Below are 13,749 nucleotides of genomic sequence, written 5' to 3'. Positions count from 1 at the left end.
CCTGATCAGAGACTAATAACTAGGTAACTACAGAACAAACGTCTGTGCAAACATGCAGGAAACCAGTTATTTATTCTACTCGGGATGATCTGTGCTTCCCTCACACTGAGGCATGCAGCGACGCTTGTATGAAAATAATAATAATAAATTTGCCCAGAGGCAAGTCAAATATCTGGGTTATTATCTCAAAATTTCAAGTCACTGGCTCAAACTTCTGAGCAAGCCAAATTTTTGAGACAGCCTGGAAATTTAACTTATGGATAACATTTTTTTTTACTGGTGGAAACAAGCTTCTATAGGGAAAGGACACAAAAACTGAGATTTTAAAAGCTCAATAGTAACTCAGTGGTTAGTAGCCATACTCAGGAAATTATTTAAAAAAAAAAAAAAATCAATGTATTTCTCTTTTGTAACTGACACAGCACTTACCAACCATTTACTAGTGCTATTGTAATCATAGATAGGCTGAATTAGTGATATATATGTCATATATATTATATACAAGTGCTTTTCAGAAGCTTTTTATTTTTTGTACAGTATAGGTAAATTGATTTTTTTCTTCACTTTTAAGTGATACTGTTACAATCTAAAAATAAAATATATTTCATTTCCCATCATTTGTTTGTTTTAGGTGTAGTCCATAATATTAGGAGAAGGATACAATTGCATGTTAATTAATGTCAGTATGTCATCAGCATTCATTATCTTCTATGTTCATTGTAGCTTCATCTTTATTGTATTACAAAATGTGCCAATTTTTAAGTAAAACAACCTTCACACCACATAGTGATTCTGCCTTTTGTTTGATTTCCATCCACCCTTCTTCTACTGCCCCTATGGGTTTTTTCCAGTAAAAAGACCAGAACAGCTCTCCTGGGACACATCCAGGAAGCATCTTTTCACACAGAGGAGCTGAGCCCTTTACAAATTGCACAACTCCTCACCCCATCTCAAAGTGTGAGCCCCACTACATGCAACAAGACAAGAGAAAACTACAGGACTCAGAAACTATTTACAGCTTTGGAAGGTGGAACAAGGAGGATAAACACAACATTAGGCAACTGGTTTATTTTGGTGGCTAAACAGTCAATACTATTCACAAAAATCTGCATACGCCCTTTCAATGTGGCAGAACAGAAAAATTACACTATTATGGTGGGCAGACATGAACTGCTTCACCCATGAGTATCCAATTCAGTTCCTGAGTTATGGAGTTGAAAAGTAGCAAGAAAAAGGGCATGATGTCAGAACTTCATCAGAAAATCCTCCTGTGTGAAAACAGTCACTGAAAACGTGAGCAAGCATTAAAACTAACACATTTTAACTAATGCTTCAAAGCACAATCTCCATTCCTTCAAAATTCTCACTATGAAAATCAGTTTTTTTACTTTAGACATCTACAGGATAAAATAATATGGGGGGGGGGGGTGTACCTGAAACCAAGTTACACAATGTTTATCCCGTCTCAGCACACGACACATTTCAATCATAAATCAGTGTAGAAGTGTTTATAAAAAAAAAAAAAAAAAAAAAAAAAAAAAAAAAAAAAGGACAGAAAATGAGTGACTATAACGATTATTGGGTAATTTGTTTATGTTGGACAAACATTTGGAAATGCATTAATCCACCAACTACATATATATATATATTTCTTCAAGTCTGTACATTAAAAGTAAATACAAAAAAAAAAAAGGAGAAATAAAACCTGTTTCAAGCTGGAACAGCTTAAAATGAGTATGAGTATGCTTGTACCATCACACTCATTTGTTACTGGCTGCTGGTTCTCCACAAAAAAAACCAAAAAAACCAAAAAAAAAAAAAAATGGCATCTCGTCCGATTGTAAAATAGTTTCAATTTTTGCAGCTACTGCATCAGGGGACGTTCAGTCAGAGTCGCACTCAAGCTGTTCTCTGTGTTTCATCTCCAAAAACTTTGCCATGTGCTCCAGTCGTGACGAACCTCGGTATATCCACTCCTTATGTTCACTCTCCTATGAGAAAAAGACTTAATTAATAAAGCAACTAAGTAAGTAATTAAAGGAAAAGAACCGGCAGCTGCTCATGCTACACGTCAGATCCTAGTAGATGCAACTATGCTATCAATTTCAAAATCCTACTTCGCCTTATTTTCAAGTCATCTAATTCATGTGATTTTCTGAAAACTTCACCTCCGCCCTTTAGCTAGTGGTCACTAAGATTCTTATTTGTCACTGATTTTTAGCAGACGCACCTATGGCATCAATTTTAAGTTTCTATGTATATAAGACATTGAAATAGCAATACAAGTATAGCCTACAGCAGTGATAAATTCTTTTATTTCTGCCTTTAAAAAAAAAAGCATATTGATGCAGATGTTTGTAAGAATGTGCCAACCATCTACAAGCAGATGCCACAAATATCAAATATTTTTCCACTAAGACACTAACTAAATATTTTCAACAAATTCTCTCAAGCGTGAACTTTTGCTTTGAAAGAGAACACAGACCCAGTTTCTCCCATGTTTGAATAGTTGGACAGTGTTTGCATCTTCCATGCAAACTACTGGCGACTACAGCATCTTTGCAAATCCAAGGATAGGGTGACAAATTTCATCTAGCAACCTCCAGAAACCACTCACCAACCAGCTGCAGAATACACATCTCTCTTTAGCGAATCAAAGAACAGTTTCTAAGCCTGCAAGATCAGAGTTAAAGCAATCGATTTTACAGCCTGCCAGCAACGATCTGCCAACTGTTTGGGGAATACATGCTTTTTCCTAGCGATCAGCGGTTGCTAAATCATCGACCGATCTCTAGGCCTGTGTGACTGGAGCCACTCCGTCTCCATAAAGCAGTGTCAGTGTCTCAACTTTATCTATTATATCTTGTATAAAACTTAAAATTTACCTTTAAAAAATTACCTGTGAATGCTTTGTGTTAGTATTGTTCTAGATTCATAAATGTTATAAAATTCAGCTGAAAATCAAATATAAATTTTTTTAAACTAAAAGATAAATGAAATACTGACCTGAAAGATAACCTGCATTAAGCTGCAGTCAATAATCTGCACTTCACACTTTTGCAGGACTCCGTTCAATTCAGCATTAAGGGTCTGTCCAAGCCTGTACTGGGTTAACTGAGGGTACGGCCACTTATTCAGGTAATGTTCTATGAAGTCTTTGTGAGGGCCCTCTGGAATGTCATCTGCAACGTTTTCCACTTTGAAACAAAATTAAAAAGAAGAAAGAAAAAGTTGGTTACTCGTTTCATGTGTCTAAGAGCTGTACGGTCAGTAAATAAAAACACTTGACAGGATTTCTGAGTATATGAATATGACCCCCCCAAAGTATAAAAACAATTCAACTTACAAGGTTTCCAAACCAAATGAATTAAAGGTAACCCAACATAGACCGGCGTGTGATCATCCAAAAAGATCAAGAACCTGGAATTGTAAAATGTGTTAGCATCAAGTCAAACTTCCAGCGTTAGCAGTTCCTAACAGAAAATCTGATTGCACAGCACGCTATAAATTCATTGGGTTAACCATGGCCAAAAGGGTACACAAAAGTTTTCTAGCAATTTTAATCATAAAATTGAAATAAACACCTTAGGCGGTTCTTTCTGCTGGGGAGCTCGCCTACGACACCAGGCTGGAACCGGTACTTGTTATCTTGACACTGAATCACCACACGGGCACCAACATACAGCTGCTCCACCTTTGCTGTGGTGTCAAAAGCAACGTGGTGTCCAGATACTAGACTCTTCCCTTTTTCTTCAAAACTGACTTTGTATTTTAACCGTCCGTCTTCTGCAAAAAGAGAAAAAAAAGAGAGACCAATTTTCACTTCAGTTTTATCAATTTATTTTTAGTTTATCATCTCTCTCTTAAAAAAATATTTTCAGAAAAGCAAAACTTTGAAATTTCTTTCTGCACTCAGCTCACTGTGCCTACCTTGCTTCACCTGACATCTAATCTCATCATGTCACATGTTTTTAAAATCAGTCAAATGACAGCAAATGCACTTTACTTTTCCTATTTAAAGACAGGCAAACAAATTTCAGGTGCACTGCTTCCACCTTCTGGTGGTAGTGGTGCCTTACATATACCCAGCCACCAGAAAAACAAAATATACAAAAGTTGTCTTTTCCAAACTCATTCACTGCCATTAATGTGCAGTGTTGTTCTTATGTCTAAGGAAAATGACGCTGTGACAAGGAAAAAAAAAAGCTTTCAATTTCTACTGAGCATAAGATGAATCGCATTTTTGCTGGGCCTAGAGTAAAAACCTCAAAAGCATTCACAAAAACAGAGGAGAGAGAAAAGAACAAAACACATCAGAAGATATTTCAAATCTCTAGATCATCTGAAACTAAATACAATTAACAGTTATCAATTACTTTCAGCCTTTTCTAATGCAGGATTTTGAACCAACTTTTTTCAATGCATGAATTCTTTCAAACTTTACTGTAATATCTGGCAGAATTTTCTCTTACCCCTTGTAACTATCTCGACTATTTTCCCCCGTTGCCACCTCATAGGTCTTCTCCTAGCCAGAACTACCATGTTCAATTTGAGTTCATCCTTCTGTGCTTCAGGTCGGGCAGTTATTATTTCCTTGGAGGAATGGCCAAACACTGATGATATTATAACAGGAGCCACATCTGCTGCTGTGGGGGGGAGAACACAAATGTTTAAAAAATTTTAAACCACTGCTGTTCATCTGTAAAGAGAAGTTACGCTAATTTTATGGCATCTGTGACTTTACCATTGGTGCTGGTGCTCGGAGGTGAAGCAGGTGGTGGTGTTCTGTCGCTCTCACTGCATTTGTTCATTCTTGCAGGTTTCTGTGTACTGTTGGAGGGTGAAAAATCTGAATCACTGGAATCAACTTCTGGCTCCCACTGCATATCAGAATCAGAGCTGCTGAGAGACTCATCTTCACTGTAGAACTGCTGAGGTGTTGGTGGTCGCAGAGACCTGACCTTATATTCAGGAAGTCTAGTCAACACTACCACTGGCTTTTTAAATGGTCTGGGACAGTCCAAGCCATTTTGGCATAGTTTCCTCTTTCTGGCAGTTTCATTTACACAGCAAACTGAGTCATTTGGAGACTCAAACATATGTTCTGCAAAGAAAAACACATAAGTGTAAAATGTGATGTGCAATTAAGACAAAAAAAATACAAAAGCAAAACTAAACTAAAACAAACATTATGTTTATGTTGCAGTCTAATTAGATGTTAAATTAATAAGAAACTTTTGATACCTTATTTTTTAAATACTCATTTTATTGTTCAATAAAAAGCTTAAGATACCATGTGGACATGGATGAGATTTTTGGTCACTAGTACAATACATGGGCCATTTCATCTCCAATCCAGTTACTAAGAATTTCATGTCACAATACATTTTGTGTGTTTTATTTTGCATTACCATTAAATACAACTACATACAATACACACTTTTGATGCCTCTGTCCCAATTTACAGATCCTGATTCGTTTTATAAGAGACATTAAAGACAATTTCAGGTGTTTAACTTTAACAGTTTTTTTTTAGATATTCATATTTAAACATTGTCTCAGACTTTGAAGGGCAAGCAAACATGCTGGATGGAAGTCGAAAGAACATTTTTCAGATCTATAGCTTGAAAATTACTTGATATATGACACTAAAAATTTAAAGCAATGATTTTGTACAGTGATGTGAAAAAGTGTTTGCCTCTTTCCTGATTTCCTTTTTTTTTGGCATGTTCATCATACTACATGCACTACACCTCGCCTCCCCCAGGAGGCGAGGTGTAGTTCTTTCCAAATATATTTTAGTATTTTAGCTTGTGACTACATTTGCAAATCGAGAGCTTTGATTTACTCTCATGGGACTGGTGAGGGACCAGACAAAGAGAGTCAAAAGACCCTTATGAGTGAATAATCTAGGGAATAGTTCAGGGGAGGTGTGCGCCTGGTGGTCGGGCCTTGGCCCATTAGGTCTGGCCAGGAGCAGTCCGAAGCAGGGATAAGTCCAAACTTTGGACTATGAATTTTTTTTGGCAAATGGTCAAGTGGAAGGCTCAAAGTGATATAACAACAACATACTTACTTTCATCCTCACATTCATAATCCAACAGGTTTTCTTCTGTCTTCAAGGACTCCTCACATTCATAATCCAACAGGTTTTCTTCTGTCTTCAAGGACTCCTGAAGTAACAATGTTTTTGTCTCCAACTGATCCACAGTCATAATCATAGCCATGGCCACTATAACAAAAATCAAACATTGGAGCTTTCAGTCATTTATTAAAGCTTCTGTACAAAAATAAGTGTAAGCAGACGAGTTGCTGCCCCAAGGGGAGAAGTTTAAATATTTTGGGGTCTTATTGACAATTAGGGTAACTTCTGCAGTGTTGCGGATTCTGTATTGGCGTGGTGAAGAGAGAGCACAGCATAGACGCAAAGCTGTCAATTCACTATCTATGACCATACCTTCACCTATGGTCACAAGATGTGAGTAGTGAACTTTGCTATCCCCAAAGGTCAGCTGGACTTTCCCTTTGCAAATGACTGAACTCCTCACCCTTTCAACAGGGACAGTAGGGCCACTACTCCTTCGCACCAAAAGGCACCAGTTAAAGTGGTTCAGGCATCTAACCAGTTCCCCTCCTGGATGAGGTGAGGTGATCTGGGCATATCCTACCAGGAAGTGCCCTCGAAGGTAAACCCACAAGCTCCTAATTACATCTCTAGCCTGACCCGGTATTGCTCCAGGTGACCTGAAGGAGGTGGTGTAGTACATGTGGTCGGTCTGGGCCCAGGACTGAATAAACGACATAAAATGAATAGACTATCTGACAGAAGAGTTTATTATGAGAACCTTGGGGTTCTCTTGTATCTGCTGCTGACCATGGTTTTCTAGTAACACGAAAAAAAGTAACTACGCCACTTTATAAAAAAAACCCCACACACACAGCTTAACCGGGGAAAAATACTACATGTAGTGTAGAAAATAAAGACATGCATGCAGGAAAAAAATTAGTCAGTTAACACGGCCGTTTATTAAACGCGTTCACGGGTGTTTTGACTTCTTTCCGTTAGCTTATCTTGAGTACAACAAATACCGTTAGCTTAACTGTTCCTTTTTACGGCTGAAAGTTAACCTAACGATCACGATTGTTCTTATAACCAAGCACACAGACTTACCTGTTGTTGTATCCCGAATATCCACCTCAAAAATCACAAAGGTCTGGTCCTTTTTGTGAGCAGAAGCAATTAAAAGCTAAAAATCGGTCGCTCGAGCTAGCTAACTTCCTTTAGCACTGACAGGCTACATACAAAAGGAAACAAAGAAACATGCCGTTAAACTTCCTTTCAGATTTTGCATCGCAAAAGTATTTAAATTACACAAAACAACTCGCACTACGATTCTTTTTTGCTACTTAGACGTGTACGAAAATAGGAACCATTCCAAAATTTGCTTTCATACTTTGTGGCAACTAGGCCCCAAAACAAGTAGGTTGCCCGCGAGAATGACGCAAGTTTGATTTTACTCAGGCATCCTTGTGGCTGCCTGGGGTCCTGAGCTACGACGTGATAGGTCAGGATTTGGTTGCAGTAAGTCTCCTTCAGCTCGCCCTCCAACCGGTGACGCCTTCCTCGGTTTTGTGTTGTGAGGAATATTTGTAATAAAAACCACTTTCCTACGCCGCTAGCATCATCTTCCACTGGTAAGAGACTCCTTAATTTAGGCTTACGATGTTATTCTTCTTCACAGCATGGATTAATCAGTTGTGAAGCGCTTGACACACACCGGCACTCTCCAGGCTAGCAAAGTTAGCTGCTAGCTTTAGCTGCGCCTGACACATGTCGCGTGGAATACTGGCCAGTTTTGCTGTTATGCGCTTAATGCTGCTAAAATGTAAGATGTGTGGCTTAAAAGCACTTTAGGAAAACATTCACAACTTTAACATTAGCTATGCTTTGGTTATTCACTACGTAGAATGGTTGGTTATCCATGCTACTAGAGGACTCCTTGAGCGAACGATCATTTTAAGTAACACATCTCCCTAATAGGAACAGGCATGTACCTCGCCACGCCTAGCTGTGACTGTCAGTTAATGCGGAGGAGTAGTTTAATTAGAGCCAGGCCCGAGCGAAGTTCCCAAGTGCCTCAAAATGGCTCCTAACGTCATAACCTTGCCTGTCGCCTGTCACACAGTTAAGTCTACCTGACGCAATTATGTTAACCGGAAAGTGAAACTAACGTAGTGATTGTGAAAGAGATTTGACAATGCTGAATACTGATACCTGCCTCTTATCAGCCAGACAGGCTGCTTTCACCATAGAGTTGTAGACTGTATTCTGACGAGTACAGTAGTACAAGTTTGACTTTGCTGCAGTGTACATTGCTCATCAGGTCATCAGCGGGATGGTGAAATGGTTATAACTCCTCAAGTTTTCTTAGTTTTCATTACAGATGTCAAAACTTTAGAAAGAGTAGATTATTATGCTGAAGATGTCCTCCAGACTCTGACAGTATTTCACACTTTGATGGGATAAAATGTGAAAGCAACGTCTACCTATTATATTCATGTACAGTTTCCATTCACATCATAAACAGACACAAGTACAGCTACCCACTGTGACCACTTGTGAAAAAGCAAGCAGAAAGGAGCTTCTTTTATTAAAAATTAAGATAATTTTACCACAGTATGTTAATTCTGTCCACAGATACAATGGCTGTGCCTCCTTCATATGCTGACCTGGGCAAGTCTGCCAAGGACATCTTCAACAAAGGCTATGGTATGATTTGATTTTTTTAAGGTTTGGCCAATGTGTTAAAATTGTAGGAAAGCTTTAAAATAATTTGAAAAAAAAAATCAATGTGTCTTTCCTTAAGGATTTGGCCAGGTGAAGCTTGATGTCAAGACAAAGTCAGCCAGCGGAGTGGTAAGATTTCTTTCGTCATTTTATTTGTGAGGCAAAAACTGCAATAAGAGCGCAGCCTTATGGTAATTTGATGCCAAAGCAATTTGTCCTTATGCCTGTTGTTGGCATTTTTTCTAAAATTGCCTCTTACAGGAATTCAAAACATCTGGTTCCTCCAACACTGATACCAGCAAAGTCGTGGGAAGTCTGGAAACTAAATACAAGCGGTCAGAATATGGCCTGACCTTCACTGAGAAGTGGAATACCGACAACACCTTGGGAACAGAGATCACCGTTGAAGATCAGGTTAGGAATGTATTCATTTGCTGTTATTTAACAACATGTCACAGAAAAGCATATGTATATGTGTGTGTATGTGTGTATATATATATATATATATATATATATATATATATATATATATATATATATATATATATATATGTGTGTGTGTGTGTATATATATATATGTGTGTGTATATATATGTGTGTGTGTGTATATATATATATGTGTGTATATACTAAAGATGACCACACAGCATTCATTAGTGATTTATTATTGTTTCTTACAGATTGCCAAAGGACTGAAGTTGACTTTTGACACAACCTTCTCACCAAACACCGGGTAAGATGAATCAAATGAAAATTTCTGTGAGTTCTTATTGAAATCTTAATGAATGAATCTTGTTATGACCATCGTTTCTTTAGACTAGTAATTATAGGAGCCAGATCTTTGCTCCATGTCCTTCTGAGAGTTGTTGTTGCTGGCCATGTGACCTTAATCAGAGTATGGAGGTAGTCTTTTTAAAAAGCCATTACAGAGACCGGCTCTCAGTCATTCCTATTTAGTTATTTTTACTTTACTTTTTACTTAAATGTGCTTTAGCAGTTAGTTGAACTTCATTAGAAGAAATATGTTGGACTTTACTATGCTGCTCATATGGTGAGGCAACAACAAGTAAGCTTTCTTTCTGGAGTATATAAATCACATGAGGAAAGGGCACATGGCCCAGAGGAAGTGTGTCATCTTTCATAGTGAGGGTGGAGTTACGTGGCTACATGGAGACAGCATGTTTACAGCTACGGTGTCATGCTAAAACTAAACACCACTGCTGAGACAAATGGGTTTTCATTATTATACTATGAGAAATGTAACCTCTCAGCTGGACTTGATTTAAAAGTTTTTATTTGAGTTTTACAAAACTGACTTTTTTCTCATCAACAGCAAGAAGAGCGGCAAAGTTAAGGCTGCCTACAAGCGTGAGTACGTCAACTTGGGCTGCGATGTTGACTTTGACTTTGCTGGCCCCACCATCCACGGAGCTGCTGTCATTGGATACGAGGGATGGCTCGCTGGTTACCAGATGAGCTTTGATACCGCCAAATCAAAAATGGCCCGCAACAACTTTGCCATTGGCTACAAGACGGGAGACTTCCAACTGCATACCAATGTGTAAGGAGAGATCATGTTTTACTCATTTGGATTTTAATTTTAAAATGTTTTCCCCAAATTTATAATAAATAATTTCAAAATAGTTCCAAAACTGCTGCCTAACTCTGAGAAATTGGAAGCATATGAGTTATAGTCAATTGACACTTTCTTAAGAAATCCCATATTTGGATTCTTGTTGCCTAAAATCTGTGTTATGATCTTTGAAGCAATGACGGTGCTGAGTTTGGTGGCTCCATCTACCAGAAGGTGAGCGACAATCTGGAGACTGCAGTCAACCTGGCATGGACTGCTGGCAGCAACAGCACACGCTTTGGTATTGCAGCCAAATACCAGCTGGACAACGATGCCTCCATCAGTGTAAGTAGTTGAGCATAGGGTTTCAGAATAACGTGGAAAAGGAAAAGTGATTGTCTTACACTGACTCTTAAATACTTTTTTTTCCCCTCCCCCACCCTTTAGGCTAAAGTGAACAACAATAGTCTTGTTGGTGTTGGGTACACCCAAACCCTTAGACCAGGTGAGTTGCTTTTCTACAGGTTCATCAACTGCTGAAAAGTTAATTAACATCTATTCTTACGACACGTATTACTCTTGTATCCTTTAATCTAACGCTGTTCCACACAGAAGTTTAGACTTGTTGATCTATATATAATAAATGAATTGACCTAGGGCTGTTCGATATAACGATATATATCGGATGACGATAGAAAAACGTCTATCGTTTCACTTTACGCTATTGTTTGTTTCGTGGTGTCGCAAAATAAACAGTTTACGGCAATATTTTTTCATTGTTTTGATCGTCACTGTAGTGGCTATATTAATTTCTTAAAGTTCTCTCTCTTATATTTGATATAACCACACTACGGACGGACAAGCGCCTGTTTTTATGCGTCGTCGTTAGCAACAACGACAGTAACACCATCGCGTGTCCGCTTGTTTATGTTCCACATAAACCTTTCACAATAAAGCTCAAGATCCTGTTAAAAGAGAAGTAAAAAAGAGCCGCCAGGTGCTAAAAAATAAACCTTAGACTCAAACGTTAGAACAGGCTTTTCCCCGCAGCACGCCGTGTAATAAATACTCACAAAGAAAACGGCGGCTGTTACAACTTATGTCTAAAAATGTATAGTTTTATGCATCTGTTAAAACACTCGACTCCAGCTACATGACGCGCAGCTGGAAACACTTCCCGCAAGTCGAGCTGCCCGAGATTCACAGAATTTACAGAAAATGTTACATTTGTGTGATTTATATCGTTATCAGGACGATAGAATTCTTATATCGGGATATGAGATTTTGGTCATATCGCACAGCCCTAAACTGACCTATAACAGAGACATTTATAGAAACACTTAACCGCCTACGTTTTTCTCACAAGTATCAGAATGTGATTTAAGCAAGGAATGTTGTAACGGTTAATGTGAGTTCATCTTGTGTGCAGGTGTGAAACTCACCCTTTCTGGTCTGGTCGACGGAAAGAACATCAACGCAGGAGGCCACAAGCTGGGTCTTGGCTTGGAACTGGAAGCCTAAGCTTTCCTCATACTGGAAGGACTAGGGAATATCAGAAGAACCTGGCCTTAAATGTCATGTCCAACTCAAGCCAGCAAGGGGATATCTTGGAGAGAATGGTTTAAAGGCTACTGCAACAAACTCTTGAGTACCACTTCAAGTTGGTGCTTCTGTCAGTGGTACATTTTATCTTTTGTTGCTTTTTACTTTGTAGTTGCATCTGTTCAAGAGACAGTTCTTGGCATAATATTTATAAATCATGTCATTGTTCCTGTCCAGCACTGCCATAATAATCCGATAAATACAATCACTTTGTCATCAATTCTGTGTGGCTTTATTGTGATAATCCAAGACACTCCTCTTTATTTTTTTTTTAATGTGTAAACATCAATACATTGATCTGTGGGGAGCATTGTCATACTTGCTCTGAATTCACACTCATGACCATCTGATATTCCTTTGTCATCCAGTTATTTGCAACCTTGTTAAGTACACTAGTACACTACTTTTTTTTTTTTTTTTTCTGCTAATATTTAAATGTGGTCGAAACCTACCTGTCGATGCACATAAGGACAAAATAAATCCCTGTGATGTTTTGTTTTGCTTTGTCCATTGCAGTTTTTCATGTCCTGTTAAAGCTGCACATGTTACCTTCCCTAAAACTTGATAGTTTGGGGGGTTGCTTAAAGTTGGAACTGCAAGTTTGAAAGACACCTGTGTACAAGGCCAAACAAACGGGAACAAGCTTTTGTTTCTGTTCTAACAGATCTGGGAGACGCATCATTGATGTTCTTAGTAATGCCAAACTGTCAATCTCTAGAACAAAAGTTCTCACTTGAAGTTGCACGTGTACACCCTCAAAAGTGCTTCCCTACTCAGAGCAAAGAGCCCACTGGAAGGTCCTTCTGTGTGTGTGTATTAATTTTCAATAAAGTCTTTGAACTCCACAAATGTACTCTAGTATTCGATAGTAGATTACCACTAACCATACCATATTTATTAACTGGTTAATATTAAACTTTGAAAGAGGATCAGGGTCTCTTAACTCAGTTAAATTTGCTTGCTTATCTGACGTGTGAATACCTCTTAAATGAGGCAAAAATATTTTAAGAAACTTAAACTGTTAAGCCTCTGTCGAATTAAAGTTGTTCTGACAGAGCAGGAAAAAATAGTTCAAATATATTGCAAGAAAGGTAATTTAGTAATTCTGTAATCAGACAGTGTTTTTGCAGCACAGACAGCAGTCTCAACTTCCTTGAGTCTTCTGTGTGCTTTGAACACCAAAATTAAAGCACTTTATGCCATTCACCCTTCAGCCATCTAAGGTTGTCGGATTTAATGAGGACCATCAACTGCTTCAAGTCTTGTGAAGGTGATTGAAGTTGGGCTAGCATGCCACTTGAGGGTTTTTTTTGTGTGTGTATGTGTGTTGCTTAGTTATTCAGAGTCTTTTAAGTGATATTTTGGGAAGGATGATAGATGATTTTACTGTCAAACCCACATTCATCTGATATATTTAGTAGACGGAAATGGGGGGGAAAGTTCTGGAAATATCAAGTCCAGTAGAGAATGATATGGTATAAAATATCAAAAACAGATGTTGAGCACAGAGTGGACACCGTTGAACAATCAATAAACTAACGAACAAGCAACAGCACGACATGAGAGAATCAATCCTCATGGAAGCCTACAACTCCTTTCCTTTCCAAAAAGTTGGGATTTTGTGTAAAATGCAAAAAATAAATACAACTTATTTTTAATAATTTAAAAAGATAGGTTTTAAAATGAAAATACAGCTGATTTCATGTGATATGCCTCCTAATTGTACTAGCAGGTTTAATTCTTTAGGTATAGGCTTAAAAGGAATGTCACATTTATGCATTCAAAA

At 38.1% G+C, this 13,749-nt stretch overlaps 2 protein-coding genes across 2 annotated transcripts; one reads left to right on the top strand and one right to left on the bottom strand.

Annotated features, from left to right (window-relative positions):
• Positions 1–379: 379 nt before the first annotated feature.
• Positions 380–7,502, bottom strand: LOC146375003 (histone-lysine N-methyltransferase SETDB1-B-like). The gene is made up of 8 exons (XM_084948056.1): positions 7,172–7,502; positions 6,077–6,232; positions 4,745–5,104; positions 4,473–4,646; positions 3,585–3,786; positions 3,347–3,420; positions 3,007–3,197; positions 380–1,991 (listed from the first exon to the last, which is right to left on the bottom strand). Exons 2-8 carry the CDS (start codon positions 6,225–6,227, stop codon positions 1,884–1,886), a joined length of 1,260 nt encoding a protein of 419 aa, XP_084804182.1. The 5' UTR covers positions 6,228–6,232; positions 7,172–7,502; the 3' UTR covers positions 380–1,883.
• A 65-nt stretch (positions 7,503–7,567) lies between these two features.
• On the top strand, positions 7,568–12,457 carry vdac2 (voltage-dependent anion channel 2). Its single transcript, XM_084948058.1, has 9 exons — positions 7,568–7,695; positions 8,699–8,770; positions 8,868–8,917; positions 9,050–9,202; positions 9,469–9,521; positions 10,122–10,349; positions 10,556–10,706; positions 10,809–10,866; positions 11,791–12,457. The coding sequence occupies exons 2-9, from the start codon at positions 8,704–8,706 to the stop codon at positions 11,880–11,882; spliced, it is 852 nt and encodes a 283-aa protein (XP_084804184.1). The 5' UTR covers positions 7,568–7,695; positions 8,699–8,703; the 3' UTR covers positions 11,883–12,457.
• Positions 12,458–13,749: the final 1,292 nt, after the last annotated feature.

This window comes from Perissodus microlepis, chromosome 13 (assembly GCF_051167445.1).
Source record: "Perissodus microlepis isolate ML-2025 ecotype Zambia chromosome 13, ASM5116744v1, whole genome shotgun sequence".
Classification (NCBI taxonomy): Eukaryota; Metazoa; Chordata; class Actinopteri; order Cichliformes; family Cichlidae; genus Perissodus; species Perissodus microlepis.
The sequence above is the reverse complement of the archived record's forward strand: the minus strand, read 5'-3'. Positions and strand labels throughout refer to the sequence as shown.